The sequence below is a fragment of the Chionomys nivalis genome, chromosome 3 (assembly GCF_950005125.1).
Source record: "Chionomys nivalis chromosome 3, mChiNiv1.1, whole genome shotgun sequence".
In the NCBI taxonomy this organism is placed as follows: Eukaryota; Metazoa; Chordata; class Mammalia; order Rodentia; family Cricetidae; genus Chionomys; species Chionomys nivalis.
This window is the reverse complement of record NC_080088.1, coordinates 50983945-51005627: the sequence shown is the minus strand read 5'-3', so window position 1 is coordinate 51005627 and position 21683 is coordinate 50983945. Positions and strand designations below refer to the sequence as shown.

At 41.6% G+C, this 21683-nt stretch overlaps 1 protein-coding gene across 1 annotated transcript in view; it reads right to left on the bottom strand.

Moving 5' to 3' along the window:
* Myh15 (myosin heavy chain 15) overlaps positions 1-21683 on the bottom strand; it is a 129694-nt gene that overhangs the window by 24053 nt on the left and 83958 nt on the right. The window contains exons 31-35 of the mRNA XM_057765443.1: positions 14440-14789; positions 11725-11849; positions 9006-9121; positions 3424-3616; positions 2335-2538 (exon numbers count right to left, since the gene is read on the bottom strand). Of these exons, the coding sequence (XP_057621426.1) occupies positions 2335-2538; positions 3424-3616; positions 9006-9121; positions 11725-11849; positions 14440-14789 (988 nt within the window). The remainder of the gene's footprint in view (positions 1-2334; positions 2539-3423; positions 3617-9005; positions 9122-11724; positions 11850-14439; positions 14790-21683) is intronic.

Below are 21683 nucleotides of genomic sequence, written 5' to 3'. Positions count from 1 at the left end.
GCTTCTATAAAGCAACGGACATGGTCAACAAGACAAAATGGCAACCTACAGAATGGGAAAAGATCTTTACCATTCCCACATCAGACAAAGGGCTGATCTCCAAAATATATAAAGAACTCAAGAAACTAAAGAAGAAATAATCCAATAAAAAAAATGGGTACAGACCTAAACAGAGAACTCTCAACAGACGAATCTAAAATGGCTGCAGGCAATTTCTTAACTGAGGTTTCCTCTTTCCAGGTGACTTTAGTTTGAGTCATATTGACAAAAGTTAAGCAGCTCTCTCTCTCTCTCTCTCTCTCTCTCTCTCTCCCTCTCTTTATCCCTCTCTTCCTCTTTTTCCCACCTCCCACGTCACATTGAGACACAGTACATTCTCAGTTATGACATGTATAACAAGTGACTTGTCACCAGTAGTTGGTAGATAATAGGTAATATGTTTGAAAATTAATGATTCAGTATGCCATATTTTCTTAAGATAAATCTTAATGGAAAAAGAACATGTTACAAATTTTGTTTCTCTCTTCTCTGTTGCAGTTGGATTGAACTCAAGGCTTCATGCATGCAAGACATGTATGTGCTCTACCACTGATCAATATGCGCAAAGTCAAATGTTGAAATGAGTTAACTTGTTAAGAATTATGCACACCCTACAGCATATTTGTTCCTGATCCATGGCACTCAGAGAGATGATGTCATTGCATGAACTTACTGTAGACACAGAGTAATTGTAACACCTTGTGGTAGGTACAGCTATGACTTATTTATTTACCGCTGAGGGAACTCCTGACGTTCTGGGAACAGCAATTCTTTTGTGACATGAAATCATATGGTACTTCAAAGGAGGTCTTTGGACCCTGATTACAAAATGCCAGTGGCATCTCTCAGTCACTGTGGCAACTAAAATGGCCCAAGAATTTCCAACACTCCCAAGAGTGACAGTCTGTCCTACTCAACAGTCACTGGAGCAAACTTTCCAAAGAGTGCATCTGCTAACTCACCCCCAGCTGCTCACAGTTCTTCAGCAGCTTCCATTATCTGCCAGTCTTAGACTCAAGGTTCTAGAATCTTGAGCCTACCTGTCTCCTGACATTATTTCTCCTCATCTCTTCTGACTGTACTGTCTTCTACTATGTAAATTTACCTGAAATTCTAAATTCTTCATCTTCATCCACTTCCTTCATTTTTCTTTCTGCCACCTTATCCCATTTTTTTGCATGTCTTTCATGACTAGGAAGAAAACTATTATGTCCCTGCCTGACCTCATGAGGATTATTTGGACATTCTGTAGAGCATTATGTCCTCTATGGTACTCTTAATAGTACTGTGTTGTTTACTTGTGTCTTCACTGTTTGGGGACAGTGAGGAGGTTATTTGTCATACTGGGTATACTTATCTAAATTATACCATGTGCCCTAAAAATGCTCAGTGCTTGACACACTGCTATAGGCATTTGTCTCTGTCACTGTGGCTTCTTCTGCCTTCAGGAAAATGATCTAGAAATCTTGCTAACCCCCCACTTATATGGCCTTACAGGAGAATCTAGGAAAGTGAGAGAAGCCAATCAGGATGCGAGAGATTCCCGGGATGCTGGGAATCAAGTCACTGAGAGAGAACAAGGGGACAGGACAACAAGCAAATAATTTTAGATCAATATGAAATGTTTATGGCTCCTCCACTATCATGGCTGAGAATGCCCTGACAGTCCATTCTTCAAGCAGAAACCTCGGTGTCCCAGCTGCACTATACTCCCCACCATGCCCACAGAAGCACACATTGAGCCCCAAAGCCCTAGTTCTGCAGAATATAACCTTATTTGGAAATAGAGCTTTAAATAAGTTAAACAATTTAATATTGGGTCGTTAAGGTGAGCCATAATTTCCACATAATACATCCTTATAAAAAGGAGAAAGCTGGACAGAGACACACTCACAGGATAAAAAGGCAAAAGAAGAATGCATGTGAGAGCAGGGAATGGAAACAGGGCATCGACAGAAAAAGTGCCAGGAAACCACCAGAAGCCGAGAGAAGCTGGGCTTTTTGTGAGTGTCAGTGAAAGCATGGTTCTTACAATATCTTAATTTGGATGACTAGCACCCAGGACTGTGAAAGTTGTCTAAAGATATCATTTGGTGGTGCTTGGTTACAACTGCTCTGGGAACCTAATGCTTGTAAGGAAAGGTGTGACGGGCTTAGCTCCATATTTTTTTGTGCATCTTGTACCACACCAAAAACTTGACGTGGCCACCATACAAATCCTTAGCTGACTCAGTAATGGGAACGCCTTCCTCCAGCCAACTGACCCAGCAGATAGAGAGAATGAACGTGTCCTACCTGGGTATGGAAAAGATTGATTTTTTCTGTGGCTTCTAGGAGCTCTTTTTCTGCCAGCTTGTACCCTCGCTCTGTCTGTTCTTGCAAGGACCTCAGTTCTTCTAGTTCGGACTGAAGAAGAGTGTTGCGCTGCTCAGCCAGAGACACCTGTTCCTTCAGGTCCTTGTTCTGGTACATGCTGTCATCCAGTTGTTGTTGGAGCTCCTGCAAAAGAAAAAAACAAACAAACATGGGCCTGGGGCATGTATCTCTCTGAGAACTGTTAGCAGGGGAAGCAGGGAGCAACGCCACACAGAGACAAGTTTCCAAGTTCTTGATCTCATAGATAAAAGGCTTTGCAATCAGACCCCAAGAGGTAGCTCCAGGACAGTTTACTGAAGTCAAAGAGAGAAAGTGTCTTGAGCAAAAGGGCAGAGAGTTGTTGATCTTGGCAGGTGCCAGGAGGTAGGGGACAGAGAGAAAGCCAGAAAGTTAAACTTTCTGCTTTAGAAATGAGACAGCAGCAGGAACAGCAATTGTCCAAAGGGCTAAGCAGTGATGGGACTAAGGAGTCAGTTATTTCTCCTCTTTCCTTCCCTTGTTCTTAGTTTCTGCCATATTTCTTCCAGCCTGTTGGCTAAGGCTGGACTTGAGGTTATAAAACACAATTTTCTTCAGAGCAGAAGAAAATTTACTTCCAAGGACAAGAAAATCCCTACTGTTGGCTTCAAGTAATGGTGCCCATCCTACCATTTGCATCTAGAGGAGGCTATGAATGGAACTGTCATTCTGACATACTGATCGAAACATGCCCCCAATAGTGTCTTAAAAACAGATGGCTGCCCAGGACTCTGTCTATTCCTTCTTCCTGCCTAATAACACATCACAAGATGAGTTATGTCCCTGAGCATGGATGATTCTAACAGAGTTTCACCTGTTTTTAAGATAAACATCTTTCAGCCTTCTTGAAGAATGAGATTTGTGGTTTCCTTCTTTACTGCCCAACAGACATGGTTTATGTTATGTTATGTTATGTTGTTATGTTATGTTATGTTATGTTATGTTATGTTATGTTATATTATGTTATGTTATGTTATGGTTTGAGAGTACCTTCATTTGACCCTGAAGCTGGCCCAAGGCTCTGGTTGTCTGTGACACCTGCCGGTTGGCAGCACAAAGCTGAATCTCCATCTCCTTAAGGTCGCCTTCCATCTTCTTCCTCATTTGGGTGGTCTCAATTCTACCCAAAGCTTCAGAGTCCAGACCTGACTGCAGGGAAGTCAAGGCCTGCTGATGCTTCTCCCTGATTTCAGAGTAACATTTGGGAAGAACATGATACACTCAAATTAAAAATTGTTACCTCTTATTTTCTTTTTTCTTTTTATTTTTTTCCATTCAAAAATTTACACTTCCTTTCCTCCTTCCATTTCCCTCCTGCTCCCCCACTAGCTACCTCTTATTTTCAAGTTATGGAAAACATATTAAAATAAAAATATTTTCAGATATTAACAAAATGTGTCTAAAGAGTGTCCATTTTATAAACAGAGGAAGCTTGGCCTTGAATTAATGAGTCTTTTGTCATTATAACAGTCTAAGAAAGGCTTTTCATGGAACTATAAATTCATCATAGAACCATAAAGACACATGAACTATGCCAAGGTTCCTGTGCTAGCTTTGCCTAAGACTCATTAAAGGATTGTTCTGTAGTTTTATGTCAACATCACAAAGCTAGAATCATTTTGGAAGTGAAAATCTCAGTTGAGAAAATGCCCCCACCAAATTGGCCTGTGGGTAAAAGTGTAAGACATTATTATTATATTGATTACAGAAGAGGGCGGAGCTTACTGTTGGTGGTGTCATCCCTGGACTGGGGGTTCTGGGTGGTATAAGAGAGCAGGTTGAGCAAGCCACGAGAAGAACGTCCCTAAGTAGTGTTCCTCCATAGCTTCAGCTCCAATCCCTGTTCCCAGTACCTGTCTTGAGTTCCTGCTGAGGCTTCCCTCAGTGATGGGACTTACAAGTTGTAAGGTGAAATGAATCCTTTCTCCCCAGGATTCTTTTGGTCATGGTGTTCTAGCACATCCTAACCAAGACAAGGATGATAAACTCTAGATTTCCTAGAGTGTTTACAGATGAAGAATGGATGTTCTTTTAGACAATCATAGTTGAAAAAAAAAAAAACAAGTCTGAATACAGTAGGAAAGAGATACTGAGATCCAGCTATACTGTTCTAACGGTCTGCAGTCTTCAATAATAACGTGAGTTTGATTTTTGTTTTGTTTGTTGTGTATGTGTGTGTGTTGCCTTGTCTCTCTAGGAGTTTAAAGGACAATGACTAGTTGAGAAAACTCAATACTATATAGTATGTAAATACTTTAATATTCTCTGATAAGAACAAAAGCTCTGAGCAAAACCATAATTATAAAGTGCTGCCAACTTGGTTAATATCCTAGTATTCAGGAACTGCAAAAAAGAATTTGAGAAAATCATGGGAATTTTTACTTGGCAATACTTGAAAATACTTGGGCACCATGGGACTAACTACGAATTTGTTATTTGGGACTGCAGTGCAATGGGCCATTAATAACCTCTCCCATATGATAAGGAATCAGACAGATTGTGTGAATCTCCAACCTCTTTTCCTTGCTTGTGCTATCAAAATGTAGGAAAACTTTGATTTCTGGAACAACTTTGAGTAGTGACTTATTTTCCATTCTATCTGAGTTCAGACTCTGATTTCAGAGAAAAACAAAGCAAAACAAAACTTCTCTTTTAACTCTTCAGTATTTGGTGGTTACTCATCAAGAAACTTTAAGTGATATCAAAAACACATATCCTCTTAAACTCGTTGCAACAGAGCCTTAGACCTAAGCAGATAAGTAGAAGAAAGATTTCATTTTTTTTCTTTTTTATCCTAATAGAGGCTATACAACAAACATCAAAAGTGTACTTGTCATGGGTCAGAATTAGATTCCACACTGAATTGCCATAGAGTGTGTCTTGACCTCTCACGCTGATCAGAGGTGCACCTTTAACTGTTAGTAGGATTGTGGCTGGAGTTTGCTATTGGTTCACAGGTAGGGGCCTCCACTTTTCATGACCACATTTTATTATGGGTAGAAGGGCCACAAAGAAGGTATAGAAGAATATGGAAAGTATCTTTTTTATTTTATAGTAACTATTACTTTACACTTACTTCTAACCTAGCATTAAAACTGGTCTTCTGTATTACATTTAGTGCCTATCCCCAGGCACTGTGCATTTGTCTCCCAGATTAGAATCCTATAGGCTTTCAGGCATATAAAGATAATGAGAATGTTATAAATCAAATTATGCTGCTTCCAAATGCTGAAGCCTTAGGCTCCAGAAACACAGTATTGTGCTTTCATGAAGATGGAACTTTAAAGATCTGTACATGCAAACGTCTCTAAAGAAGCAAGGAAGATAAAAATGAAGGTCTTGGGGAAGGGCCTTAATCTAATAGCAGAGCCTTCCGAAGAAGACGACAGCAGAAATAGATCCTCACAATAGAAAACTCACATAGAAATGGAGAGAGGGAGCAGCCATCTGACTTCAAGATGAGGACAGAGGCCTTAGGAAAACCTGCTTGCCCACACGATGATCTCAGATCTACAGTGCCCAGGCTCTGAAAATGTGAATTTGTATTGTCTAAGCCATCCAGCCTTTGGGTTTATTTATTTCTTTTGTTTGAAAGCATCCCTTGCAAACTAGTAAGGGAACCGGCACACTCTGCAGCAGCTACATTCTGAAAAGCCTGTCCTGATTTCCAATGGGGAACTTCCTGGTTTTCCTCAGGTAGCTCTCTCTACCAGGAACAGTGGAGTCATCGTGGTCTGCCACCAACTGTCCATCTACAAATACATTCTGTTTCAGCAAACTGAATGTCTCGAATGTTAGCTTTCCTATAGCTATCTGAGAAACTTCATAAATGTTAAGTAAAGACTATGATAATGCCCTGAGTGATGACTGCAACACCCATTCATACGGAATCAAAAATCTTTAAAATCAAAGCACCCTCAAGCACATCTTTTAAAGGAAAATGAAACACTGAAGGCTGCACAGATGGCCCAGTGGTTTGCCTGCATTTGTTTCTCTTGCAGAGCACCCAAGTTTGGTTCCCAGAACCCAACATCAGGAAACATCCTCCAGCTCCAAAGTATCCAATACCCTCCTCGGCAATAGTAATAATAACAACAACAACAACAACGAGGAAGAAGAGGGGGAAAAAGTGGTGGTGGTCATGAATATAAGAAGGAGCTTGGGGTAAACTGATAGAATCGGAAGGGAGAGGGGAGAGATGTTATGTGAATCCAGCACTCATATGAAATTCTTGAAAGAATTTTTAATTTAAACATAAATAAAAAGTAGTATCTTTGAAGAAAACCAGTGTTTTTAATATCTTGGCTGCTCCTTCGCTGTTCAGATTGTCATAGATTTCTTATAAGCTATCTATTCTGATAATGTTACCAAGCAAATGGAACTTTTTTTTAAAAGTGAGTTATCTCTACCTTAAAAACTAGACAGAAATGATCCAAACCATCTCTGAGCTTAGAAGTCCCAGCTACTCCAACAGTGCACAGAGCATCTGCCAACACTGAGAACTCACATGGTTAGGAGGTAAATATCTCTCGTGCCAGCTGCTTGGACTTTTCCTCACCAATGGGGTCTCTCCTGGGCTCACTCAGCATTCTTCACCAGACTAACAGAATGCTCAGCAGAGGAGAATACATGGAGAGCGTTCCACAAGTGCTAAGCTATAAAAGTTTGACCTCTGCTGCCTCTTGGCCCCTTCAACTCTCCAGGGACTGCACTAATAGACAACTTCAGTTTCTGTGGCAATGCACATGGTTTATATGAACACAGAGTCTTCAACCTCATCCTGCCCTCAGGTGATATTTCTTTTTTGAGGTCTATAATTTACCTCATCATTTTTGATGGCTTGGACTTTCTCGCTCATATATACTTTTCCCTGAAATTCTACTCCATTTCCTCCTAGCCCTAGACTCAGACTGAACCACCAGATTAGAGCAAGGCATTTGCTACAATCTGCGCTCACACAAAGCACAGAGGGTCTGGGACAGTGGGTGCCATGTCTGGTGAGATGTTCGTCTGTCCTTTCTGGATGCACCGATTACAGATACTGTGAGTCATCAGCTAAAGCTTACACTGAGCTCCTGTGGGAGCCTCAGCCGCCCGTTTCTTTTCCAGCCCGTCGCAGTTCATGTTCCCTCCAGCTTTCTCCTCTTAACCTTAGCTGTTTGGATCTCTGACTTCCTTTGCACTGATGATTATAATTGGAGAACTGTTCTCCGACATTCAGATGTACCTGACACGACAGAGACTCTCTGAGGGTTCATTTTCCTCACCGCATTTATTTATAGCTGAGGTTTGACGTTACCTGAGATCAAGCTTTTTTTTTTTACTACAAAAGGAGATGCTCATTTTTGTTCTTTGTGTACAGAAATAGTGCAAATATTAGGGTTTTATATGTTTGCCCTTTATCAATGAATTATATCAGATGCTAGTAAGTACACCAGATTTCTTCACCAGAGCCAGCTCCATGAAAATACTTGTGAATAAGGGCTGAGTTAACTCAGAGCACAGAAGGATAAGTTTGGCTTGGAATCCTCACTAAATATTGACCATCTGGAAGTTTGGATAGAAAACAATCTATGGGAAAAAGCCTAGTTAAACAGAATGTGTTAACATGGCATTGGCTTGTTTTGTTTGTTTAACAAAAACATTGAGAACAAGTTGCCAGTTGAACCTCAGACTACTATATGATCTTCTTTGCAGACCTGGGGCTTTGGTTAAGGCCCAGTTCTCAACCTTGGGTCAAGACCCCTTGGGGGATTGAACAGCCCTTTCACAGGGGTCAACTAAGACATCAGAAAACACAGATACTTACATTACGATTCATAACAGTAGCAAAATTAGTTATAAAGTAGCAAAAATAGTTTTATGGTTGGGGATCACTACACATGAGGAACTGTGTTAAAAAGTGGTAGCCTTAGGAAGGCTGAGAACCACTGGTTAAGGGAAGAGCAAATAGCCAGAGAGGTAACTTAGTCATCCCTACCTCTAAATGCCAGGATCAGCTTCCTGATCACCCTCACTACCTTCTGTGGCCCTTAGGTCTCCTTTGTCCCTCCCCTGAGAATCTAAGCAATTAAGTGTCTATAGTCACCAGCTTGTTACAAGGAAGTAAAGAAAGGGTCCAGAGACTGGGAATCCAGTTTCACACAGTAGCCGGGCAGGTCAGCCCCCACTGTTTCAAAAGTCTTGTTCCTGGCCCCACTTTCTCACATGGGACAGGCAGGGGCTAAGGAATCCTTCTCTCTGATCTAACCTTAGCTTCTACATGACACCAAATGTTTTGTCCTTTCTTCCTGACTACCCCTGAATGGGACTCCGTAGAAGAAGCAGACTCACACACACACCCAATGCAGCCCTCCCCATGCTGAAGAGTATGATCTGTATAGGAAGGACTTGTGTGTAGAAGTGGTCTTCTACAACAGTGATGCACTTAACGGGCAATCCTAGAGTTGAGTCAGACCAAGCATCTTTGGCCATGTTCTGACAGGGATCATGAAGGCAGCCCCACAGGGAGGTCTGCTCATTCTGGGACTCTGACATTCATGGCTGTTGTTCAACAGCATAATCCTGAGTACCTCAACTTCTCTGTTTCTTCCTCTTTCTCCAACAACTTTCTTTCCAGCTCTGCCTTAGCTTCCGAGAGTTCAAGCTGGAAATGGAGGATCTTGCTTTCATTGCGCTCCAGGGCTCCCTAGAACGAAAAGCACCCAATGAAGTTTCTTTTTAAACAACAATTGTATTTTCTTCCCTCAATGCCTGTATCATGAATGTAGTTCTCTTTAGGGCTGCTGGCTGAGATCTAGGTTCAAGGCAGGACCCTGAAGCTAGACTAGGACAAGAGACCGCTTTTATTCATCACTTCACATCTAGCTCTGAGATCCTTTGCTCCTTGAATAGTAGCCTAAGGCTAGACCGAGATACAGCTCAATCTTAGAGCTCTTGCCTAGCTTGGATGAAGGCCTGTGTTCAATTCTCAATACCAATAAAGAAAAAGTATATATATATATATACATATCTAAAATTCTAAAGCATTTTTAAATAGAAAATCTCAGCCTAGTCTATCACTGTATTTAATATTTAATTACTGACATCTAATACTCTTAAATATTTCCAACTCATTCCACCTTTGGGGTGAGTTAATAAAAGCATCAAGACTATGCGGAAGGTGCTAACATTTATTGGCATCTTTATTTTGGGCATTTAGGAAGTGCTTAGCATGTAATACTCTCAAGGTGAGTCACTTGATTATCACTACTAAAAAGTGGGGATTTAATGGGTAGGGTATCTCCTGGGACTGGGTGTTCATATAATATTTCCACGGATTCTCTTATAGGATCATTCAATTTTAAAAGTAGAAATTTGGTAAAGAGTAAATAAAATATTTAAAGCCTTTTCTAAGGAGAAAATGTGTGTAAAAAAATTCCAGACAAGCAAATGGCAAAATACTTGAAGAGTATGAATAATTTAACAACATGCATGTGCCATGCAAGTTGGCCAGCTAACTCTGGACAGTCCTGAGAGTAGGGATAACTCCTTATCTTCTCTGAGGAGAGTTTTTATCTACCGAAAAGAGTAAAACCACGTAGAAATAGTCAAACAATGAGAACAGCAAAACTAAGTTGCCATGAATTTTAAGAAGTCCTCCTTAGTTTTTGGCTCAATCCTGACAGGCATAAATCAAAAGCAAATGTTCAGATAGCAATCTCCTCAGGGAATGGTAGTTTCTTTGAGGGAAAACTCACCGTCTAGAATATACTAAGAAAAGGAATCTTTAGAGGTGACCTGAAATCATTTCAGTCTTATGGATTCAGAGATCTGATTAAATTTTTCATAAAGCCACACCCCCAAAAGGAATAACTCCAAGTTACAAACACATGTGCAAAGTGATAAAGCATTTTTGAGGCTGAATTTGCAACTCAGTGTATGCTGCCATCTTGTGGTGGGATGTGGTATGGCCTTCGTGCATTTTGATGTACTTGCTAGTTCACTTAAGAGATTACTATCCCAATATACAATACTAAACTAAAGCTGGCCCTAAAATCATATTTTATTGCTAAAACGTTTAAATATACAATAAAATGTACTTCTTTTATTGAATATGGTGATTTTAGAAAGTATCCAACTAGAGTGGTCAGAGATCCAAAGATGAGTAAATTAAACAAAATTCATCAACTTTGCACAAACAAGACTTCCTAAGGGGTACTCTACCAGTTGATGGGATTTTTCAATAATATGTATGCAGGAAAGAGCAGTGACTGAAATGGAAGCACTTCAGAGTGAGGGGCACATCTACGTTGCCAGTTTCCTACAGAGCTGCAGGGGAGACACAGCTCCCACAGACAGTGCTTGGACAGAGAAGGGTTTGCAGCATCAATCTCCTACTGCCGCACTTCCCAGGAGGCTCTGTCCAGTGCTCTACAACATCTTTCTAAACCCACTTCCTCTGCTGGAAGGGTGTGTGTACTCCAGCGTGTCCAGGTAGATGTTCAGGAGCTGCTTCAAGATGAAACTCAGCTGGGAGCAGAGTCCCTGTCGAGCTAATGGCTAATCAACCACCTGGCAACACTGGACGGGTAACTTCCTCTTCGAGACATCATCTTCTTTGGCATCAGATCTTCACAGGGGTCCTGTCAACTTCTTCCCTGTCCACATCCAGTGATGAAACAGGAGTTTTTTCCAGAACACCTAAAACACCACCGTCAAAGACTGCACACCTTTCCAGCGTGAGTGTCTGAGAATTTCACTGGGAATCTCTTCCCACCAACAGATTTGGGTATGGGTAGTTAACAGACTGTTTTAAAGGGGGATATATACAAATCTATGTATACCTCCAACTTTGGGTAACTATTAACTGAGTTCCCTATTGGCCAGCAGTGTTCCAGCAAGTGCATCTCCATGGTGACACCCCAGGAAGCCCCAAAGGACCTAGTTTAAGTGCAGATTCTGATTCGATAAAGTGGGGAACAGGATGAATATCCTGAAAGTGTAACAAAATTCTCGATATCCGTGCATATGGTCTGCAAGGGTCTAGGCTGGGGATAAAGTAAATAAACACATCATGGTTGTTTTTAGTAAGATCGGGGAACTTGCATTTACTAGTAACTACCTTGCTCCCTGAGCCTCAGTTTCCTCGATAAAATGGAGACAAGAGTTTGCTGGGGTGATTAAAGCATCTGGCATGGCACATAGCATATAGCAAACACCTGCATAAGTGCCTCGGTGTTGTAACTGTTGTTTCTAATGGTAGCAGACATGATTTGCCCTCTAAGAATGTCTCCCTCCCTGGTGATCTACCTCTGTCTCTTCCAGCATCATTTGGGCTTCATTCTTCTCTTGTTCAATCAATTTCTTGGCCTTTTCCACTTCAGTTAAATTCTTGATCCCTTCTCTCACCTGGTTTGCGAGACTGTAAATCTGTTCTGAAAGAAAGAAGATCAGGTATGTTAGTGGAAAAAATAAAGTTTTCCAGGGACCATGTTGTTCTCAACAACTTCATAGAAAAGCTAACCCTTACCCACAGAGAATCTTATTTGGAATTAGGGGGGAAAAGGAATTCCTTCTTCCATGTATTACTTTGACATCTGCTAGAAGATGGCCTCAACAATTAGAGAGATGGAACTTCTTGGGGTGCATTGGACAGCCTGTGTAACTTCACACGGCAGTTCTGCTGGCTGGGGCCATGGTAGATTCCACCTGGAGATCATCAGGAATCCCTCATTCCACTTCAGCGGACAAGTTTTAATGTAAACACCATTGTTTGCCATTGTGCCAGGCACCACTCAACACTGGGACAGAAATCTCTAGCATAAGCCAGGTTATCATCTGCTAGCGGTCAAAGAATGACCCTAGATGGGTTAGGAAAGCAGAGGGGACTCTGGAAAGACAATGCCTCTCACTCAAGCATGTGACCGTACTGGCTAGCCTTTCATGAAGGCAAAGCCTTTGACAGAGTGAGGCCAGAAGTGAGTGGCATGACATTCTATTGTTGTGGAGTGTCTGACACTTCCTGAAGGAGGCTCTAGTGCTGGACAGCCGAGAAACTTGGGGAATTACCTAGCACAGTGAAAAAGAGAACTCAACAGCTCACCCATTCCTTTGGTTCTCAAGCTCTGGTCTAAGGTAAAAATTGGTCAACCTCAGTGACAGATGTGGGCTATATCCCTATGAGTTGTTATTGAAGAGACCCTAGTGCCCCCCACAAAATACAGACTATTGACATACGCCTTGGTTAACTACCATAACTGAATGGTAAGACCGTATTTCTAGAGACACTACATACTTTGGTAGCAGGAACTGGAGAAAACAAGCTAGAACTGAGCTGGAGGAAGCTTCCAGAAGGTACTTTATCTACTGCTGGGGGAAAATTATATCAAGTTCTCACTGTGGATCCTGCGTGATACAATACTGACTTGCCAGGCAAGAAACACAAGTACAACAGAGTCACGACTGTTATGGGGGTAACCGGCCATTTTCTGGTTTATTTAAGGCCCACTCCACAATACGAAATTCATGCCTGATACTATAAACCTGGACAAATATCCACTTCTGGGAAATCACAGGCCCCAGTGAGGAACCATTACGTCTGCTCTGCTGAAAGGACACACTGTCAAATTGCCTTATTGATATTTATGTTTAAACTCGCACAGTAGGGCTGCTCACAGCCTTGGCCAGGGCAGCCTCTCTTTGCAGCAGAGAGCGGTTAGTATAGACATCGACTGTTCTAAACTGGAGGAAGTGACTTTTGAGGGCTCTGTCCTGTACTAGGTAACTATATTATTACCTCCGAGTGTCAGGGAATATAGCAAAAGAGGGTACAGAAACAAGATAACAGCCTGAGGATGGGTGGGGGTGTAAATACTGTCTCTTGGACACACATAGAAATCACACTCATGAAATCACATGCTCTCCACCTCAGATCCACCGATCAGAGACTCTGTGGTGGGTGTGGCTGTCTGTTCCCAGGTGATGCATAGCTGAGCCCTGTGGCCACTGATGGAATTCATCTCCCTATCTAGTCAGTGAGTTTGTCACGGACTGACAGAGCCACAGACAAGACACCCATGCCTCCAAAAGTAATAGTCTCACTTCCAGGACACTTTGGAGATTTCATGCGTATCACTGTAGGCTCTGGAATAACTTGGCAGCCTCTTTTAGTTGCTCTTTGGCAGTAAAACAAGAATTTTAAGTCTGTTTCTTTAACTCAGCCATTTCATTTCTAGGGATTTATGCTACTGAGATATTTTACATATGCAAAATACATGTGTGTAGATGTATAGTATATAATTACTCAGAATTGGGTATAATCAGGTTTAAAATTAATGAGATCTAGTTAGATAGCTGCTAGTTATACTTTTTATGATGTATTATGTAGTTTCTTTTTAAAGAATGTCACTTGTCTCCATGGCTTGGCATACTAAGAACCACAAGGTACATAGGATTAGGATAGTAGCATAGCTCAGTAAAGCTTGCACAGACAGAAGCCCAGATGGTTGGGCTCAAATCCCAGATCTATAACTTATCAACTGTAAATTCAGACAAGTCACCTAACCTTGTTTTTTGCAAACTAAGGCATTAACATGAAGGCTAAGCCACGTGGCTCAGGGTAAGTCACAAATTGATGAATATAGAAGAGTGTCTAATATATAGCATGGGTTACTGAGATTTTTTTATATAAAAAAATAAATGATACAGAGCAACATATAATTTGAGTAATATATATATATATGAATATGTATGTGGAAAATCTAAATAAGGCTGTGGAAATCATTGCTTCCTTATAGTATGGAATCAGACCAAATATTTGGTTCTAATCTTACCTTTAGAATTAATTCAATACAAATAACATCTGCAATAAATATTTTCAGAATGAAGTATTAAAACTTTGAAAGTCAAACATGGATAGGAACTTGAAAACACCAAGGCTCTTCACTCAGAGAAGATAGCCTTGCCCAAACCTGGCTCTCCCCATGCCCTTTGGTTTGCTTTGGTTGCAAGCCCAGCTGACAGTACCCTGAAGGTCTTGGTTCTGCCTCCTCAGCGTATCCTGGGCCTCAGTGCTTTCCTCACAGGCATGCCTGAGTGTGAGGACCTCGGTGCTGAGAGCCCTAGCCTCCTTCTGAGAGGCCTGCAGCAGCGCCTGAACCTCCTCCTGCTTCTGCTTCCAGGCAGCCAGGGCCTTGTCTGACTGCTGCTGCTTCTTCTCCAGTGTAGCTGCCAAGGAACGGGCCTTCCCCAGGTCAGAGAGGGCATCCCCCAGTTCCAGCTGAAGCCTGTGCCTGGCTCTCTCCAGGAAGGCATTCCTGGCATTGGCCACCACCATTGCTTCCGCAGCCTCCTGCAATCTGATTGCCAGCTTCTTCCTGAGGAGAAAGCCAAAGAGTACAGTGATTGAGACAAGGCAGCCTGTGAGGCTGGCTTAACCACCAAAGCAAAGGCAGCACCTTGTCCTCAGAGCTGGCTGCCTGCTAACCCCTGGCCTCTGGCTCCTGTGTCCACATGAATTTTATGCACCGCCAACACACAAACACACATGTAACATGAAGGGGGTCCTGCTAGTTGGGGATTTTGTCCTGCCCAGTTTCCCACAGCTGTTTAGCCCCAAAGAAAATCACACATAGGTCTCCATAAATTATAAGCTGATTGGCCCATTAGCTCTAGCCTCTAACTGGCTACCTCTCACATCTTGATTAACCCATTTTTCTGATCTATGTTAGCCATGTGGCTCAGTACCTTTTTTCAGTGGGGCAGATCACATCCTGATGCTTTGGTGAACTGGACAGGAGTGGGAGGAATCAACTTCCTCCTTCCCAGAATTCTCCTGTTCTCATTACATCATTTCTACTTCCTGTCTGGTTTTCCCACCTATATTTCCTGCCTGGCCAATCAGTGTTAATTTAAAACATGATTGACAGAATACAGACAATTCTCCCGCGTGCGCACACATGCGCACACACACACACACACCATTGCCTTTACCAGTCTGGATCTGGAACTCACTGAATTCCAATAAATAAATAAATAAATAAATAAATAAATAAATAAATACTTATCCTAATACTTCCACAACAGTTCATAAGAAATAGGGGAAACAAGCTTGTTTTGAACATTTTACCAACAATAAGCTGCTTAAAAGTACTTTGGCATGCTGGCATAGTCCCAAGGAGTTCTTTGATATGACTTCTGTTAGCATTCAGGCATTATGCTTGCCTGCCCCCTGCCACCTGGCAGGACTCTGACCTGTTCAGAGTCCTATCAACAGCATCAGCTACATTGCTAGAGCTACAACCCCCTTTAAAAAGCAGGGACTGTCTGCCTCCTCTTTCTCTGCCTCTCTCTCTCTCTCTGCCTCTCTGCTTCTCTCTCTGTCTCTCAGCCTCTCTATCTGTCTGTCTTTCCCTCTGTTTCTTTCTCTCTCTCCTACCATTTTGCAAATTATTACATTGGTGTCATGACCTTGGCAGGTTCTTCTGGCACGTCCTTCTGCCCACTGGCTGTCCAAGGCATGCCAGGATCTGATGTGGGAGTCCCCTCTGTGTGCTGTGATTACCATGAATGAATAAAGAAACTTCCTTGGCCTAATCATAGGACAGAAGTTAGGTAGGCAGGGAAGATGGAGCTGAATGCTGGGAGAAAGAAGGGCAGAGTCAAAGAGAAGCGACAGAGCCGCAGCCAGAGTCAGACATACCAAAACTTTGCTGGTAGGCCACAACCTCATGGTGATGCACAGATTAATGGAGATGGGTTAAATTAAGATGGAAGAGTTAGCCAATAAGAAGTTAGAGCTAATAGGGCAAGAAGTGATTTAATTTCATATAGTTTCTGTGTGATTATTTTGCGTCTAAGATAGTGAGGTGGCGGGGAAGAACAAGCAGCTCTCTCCCCCAACAAGGACCCTAGAACTCAGACCATATGCAATAATCTCACTTTTCCCACTAAGGGAATCACTGTACCAACCACACAACACCAGCAGAATCAGTAAGTTCCCTTCTCCTGGTAGGCATAAATGCTTCCCTGGATCCAGGGGAGTAACCCTTGAATACTGAACACCCCTTGGTGTCCTTGAAAATGGAGGAACCCCCAACCATAGTCTTTAGGGCTATAGATGACCCTCTTCACTGACTCTCACCTCTGGCCACTGCCCACAAGTGAGGAAGAGGCCTACTCTCTTGAGCATGGTTTCTCACCTCTTGGCCATGCCCATAAGTCCTGGTACCAAGCAAACTCAGGCAAAAACAGGGCTCTGAGCTCTTCGTCCCTGTTCTTTGTGTGATTAGACATGGAACAACCTGTGCCTACTTATCTGGTCCTCTCTAACTTCCTAGAACATTAAGAATTGCAGACCCTTGGATCATATTTCTCTACCTCACTCATAAGAACTGTGTCCACTTTTGCAATCAGATCTGGCCCAAATACTCCTTCAATATCAATCCAAATGGCTGCTTCCCAGTATCCGATATCCCAGTATTTTATGGGACCTTTGCAACATTCTGCTAGTGATCCCATAGTTAGAAGGGGATACCTTATTTTCAACCTTTACCTCATCTTTGCTCCAAACTCTCTCTATTCTTTCTATCTCTGCTTCTTTCATTAAAAAATTTCAAAGTTATTTTCCACAGCAACAACCTGCCCCTGCCGCCAAAGCAGTTACATGTCACCAGGTCCCTTTCTGCCAGCAGCTATGTGACATGTGCCCCCTTTAAAAGTGCCCAACAAGCAGAGCTCATTCTCTTTGCCTCATCTTCTGCCTTTTATTCCTTTTTTTGTCTCTAATTTTCTCTTGCACTAACTTTTCTGCTTGTGATATGTTTGTTTAGTGGCATACTTGGCAGGGTCTTCCAAAGGCACCCACTTCATGCAAAGATCGTACCTGCCTACTTCTACCTGCAACAAATCTGCTTTCTTGTTCACTGGTGGCTTCACTTTGCATTCAATACTGACAATTGGGTCTCTGGTGGGGTTATCTGTCTCTGACCATTCCCCTGGATGTGAGGCTCCTTTTCTTGAGCACAGTCCTCTCCTCACCTTCTGGCTTTTCTCAAAGTCCTAGTGCCAGGCAACTGTGTCTCTCTTAGGCTCAGAGCCCTTGGCCCCTGTTCTTGCGTGACAACATACAGAACAACTTGTGCCCACTCAATCTGATCCTCCCTGGATCCCTGAGATGTCAGCATATTCAGACCTTTGGATCTTCTTTCTCTACCTCACTCAGTCTTCCTCTGCTTCTTCCTTGGGAACTGTGTCATACATCCCCTTACTCCCATTGGGATGTCTTTTGGAGACCCCCAGCCACTCCTTTCAAATGAAATCTGGCCTCAGTATTCCTTGGACTATACAAAGAAATCTTCTTTCTCTTCCTTCCTTCATTCCTTCCTTTCTTTCCTTCTTCCTTCCTTCCTTTCTCTAGTCTTATGAAAGCTGCTAATACTGTAGACTGTTAAGAAATACAAGTAGTCATTCTTATAAATGATCAAGTTCTTTAATTGTATTCATGCTAAGTACTGATATAATTTTTTAAAATATTTATTTATTTGTTATGCATACAATATTCTATCTGTGTGTATGCCTGCAGGCCAGAAGAGGGCACCAGACCTCATTACAGATGGTTGTGAGCCACCATGTGGTTGCTGGGAATTGAACTCAGGACCTTTGGAAGAGCAAACAATGCTCTTAACCGCTGAGCCATCTCTCCAGCCCAGTACTGATATAATTAATTAATTACAGGGATAAATCTTACCTAGTCCCCTGTTTATTTTTTTAGAGTTAAGCTTAAAACAAGTAACTAGAAATAAAGTTTGTCTACTCAGATATACGTAATAGACACACAGTCCTCAAATGTTCAGAGATCTGCAGAGTATAGCTATTAAAATGTTTAATTTAAAAGCTTTTTGTAACAGATAGCCATGCCAGCACCTGGAAGCATCCCTATTTCCTCCAAAGAAGATGGCTGGGAAAAGAAGGACCTCTACCCTGAACTTGCTTCAAATACAGCAGGGCCAGCTGCTGAGCAAACATTGCCTTTCACTTTAACTGCTGCAAAGACCCTCTTCAGACCATGGACAATAGGATATTGGGGAGTCGACTGCCTCACAGTTGCCTAGACAAAAAAAGTCTGTCAGATTTTCTGGGCCAGACAGTCAACTGTCCTGAGACCTCTGCCTTCAATGACGATGAAGGACCCTGGGTAGGTGTCTATGTAGGCAGCAAGTAAGTCTGCCATTTCTCATTTTAAGTGCCAACTCAGGTAAAAATTATCCTTCTCAGAAATCTGATACTGTTTGATGACTAGGCTAGAGGTAACTTTGTCAATTTAACAGCAGTAACCAAGGCTTTAGCTGCCTTCTGCATTCTCTATGTAAAATTCAGGTCACAGGCCTCATTCTTCTAGAACTAATACTAAATCTAGACACAATTTACCTTGTGTCCACACTCAGAAAAGAGATAAACTCACAAAACAGATTTCAGGGCAACTTCTTACCATTCCCTTGTTTAAAGGAATTTACATTGTAATGACTCCCCATAATAATCAGTCACCTGTATCTCCTGGTAAATCAGATAAAAGAAAGGTGTTTTAAGGTGTTAAGTTTATGTGAGAATATGAAAACTTTAGATGAGAGGATCTAAAAATGTTTTAGGTTCTAAGAAAGTGACTTAAGGGATACAAATAGAAGTAATTAAGGTGTGTAAATACAAGTTACAAAGGACTAAAGATAGGAAAGCTGAAGTGGTGATAAGGAGAAAGTAATCTGAGATTTATTAAAGAATAAAATGTTTCAGATTTCTTTCCGTCTTTATGCTACTCTTATACTAAAACTCTCAAAGGTCATAATCTTTACAATAATAGAATTCTGATAGGATATTAATCTAGCTCTGGCAGAGTACTAAACACCATGCTACCACTATATGATCAGAGCCACAAACTCAGGAGTTTAAGTTCCCTTAGGTTGTTCTCTAACTGTAGATTTAAAAGGTGCTTTTCATTGTGCAAAAAAACATCTGTCACAGTTTTCTGGATAGAAGAAAGAGTGTTAATGTTTATGGTATGAGTATATTGCCGTTTCTATAATATAAATTTCAATATAGGCTATAAACAGTGGTAATGCTAATATGTCTAAAACTTATCTTTTCAGAAACTCAAAGAATTCTTGTGAGCTCCAAGGAGTCAACTTAGACTCCCTTGAACAAATCAGAGGCACCCCTCAATTAGGTACTGTTAATCAACAACAACCTAAGACTCCCCAACTTTCCCTGGTCTTGGGACTCCCCTTCCTCAATTTTCCATGTTATCTGTTCACATGATGACCTCTCCCCCTCCCCACTGGCATGGATTTTTAAAATTATAACAACTTCCACTCTTCTGTGCTCTCCTTCTCATCCTTTTCCTGTTATTGTGCTTTCCAATTCTGACAGTTCTTTCTTTGCAGTGTCTTTTCCTCCCCAGCTCCAACCCCCAGATTTGCACTCATCCAAGACCCACCCACCACCATGCTCCATTAGCGGGCCTCACTGGTTTAGCCTCTGTGTCACCCAGGATCTTCTGTGTTAGAGAGATAACTCAGCGTACTCCTCTGTCATGCAGTACAGAACTCTTGGGAATCGCAATGCATGAAGTGTGTTTTCCTGCCTATACGTCCTGCAGAAACGCAGCTGCGCCATTTGTACTCCTTCATTAAAATGAACACGTTTTCTTCCATGAAATGAACTGTACAGTACCACAGTTTTGCTCTGCTGTGACTGTATGAGAAAGGAAGTGAGTAATTCACAAGTGCTACACAAGTAGCCCCCAAAGCGGTGTGATAAGGCTCACTGTGCTTGGGATTCTAGAACAATCCAATACATGCTTGTTATCTGAAAGGCCCTTGGTTCTCCTTCTTCCTGTCTCACTGACTTTCTAATGTCACACTTCGATGCACTTCCTTAGCAGGAGATTCTTGCACTTACACCAGTCTCAAAGAGCAGGCAACTAAATCATCACATGTATTTTAACTACGCCTATGGTGATTGGCATCAGAAAATCACTCTGGTTTGGGTAACTAACTGGGCTGGTTTTCTCAGGACTGAGGGTTTCCACTAAGACTGGAGACTTTTAATATGTAATTGGGAAATTCCGTAGCCAACTGTACACACTTATCCCTTTCACGTTATTGATGCCTTTTTTTCATTTAATACAACTACTACTTTTTACATTTAACTTGCCAACAGCACGTATTCACTCAACTGCCTAGCTTATAAAGAGAGATATAAGAGGTTAAGAAGCTAAAAATATTATCCTCCCAGCAGAAGCAGTAAATAGGCCCAGAGGAAAGGATCTTTCATGCTATCTAACTGGGAATCACAGGACCTACCACTTCTGTATAGCTGCTTGGCTTCCCAGGGTGAACAGGAGAAAATGTGTGAGACAGTAAAAGCTTGTTTGTATAATATTCAAATCATATAAAAACAAAACCATTCAAATATTACCATGCTATGCAGTATTTGTCTTTGGCAATCACCTACTACAGAACCAATTATAACAAATACATGTGATCATAATGCACGCTCTACATTCTTTCTGTCCATTCTATCCAAAGAATCAGCTATCAAATGGAATGGTAAATAGAGGTCTTCACTTGAAATCTTCAACCCTTAGACAGAAAACAAACAAACCAAAAGTTTATTTAGAAGTGAATGACAGATTTGATATAAAGAGGCATTTTTGGTCAATGCTCCACTTTTCTGGGGTCCAGGGTTTTGCAAACACTCGCTGCAGTTATTTTTAGTAAGTATCATTCCTAAGCTCTTCATGAGCTACTGTGGATACAGATGGATTACTTGGTTGCCTTCTGGGACACAGTACAGCAGATGTTCTGCAAGGGCAGAGCAACCACACTTACAATTCAGGTGAGGATCTGAAACAACATTATTTCTGATTGAAGGCAAAAAGAATTGTATTGATCTTTCTTGGATCTATGTCAAGCTGTCAAATCATATTCTTTTAGGTGAACCTTTAATGGTTGTAAGCTAGAGAATTAGTTTTATGTTTTCTCTCATAAATGCACAACCACTCAATCTGTAAGCAGATAAGCACTTTAGTTCTACTTTTGGTGCTGGATCTTCAATGAGCTAGTCTCACAACTCCTAAAATTGCTTTAGAATAGCTTTCAAACTATTGTTTATCATTAGCTGTTGACCTGATATTCTAACTTTAGGAGTAACCCAAAGATGAGGTCTTTAAAATGAGCTTTTGTCCCCATAAGACATGACAATAATAATGTGTTTCT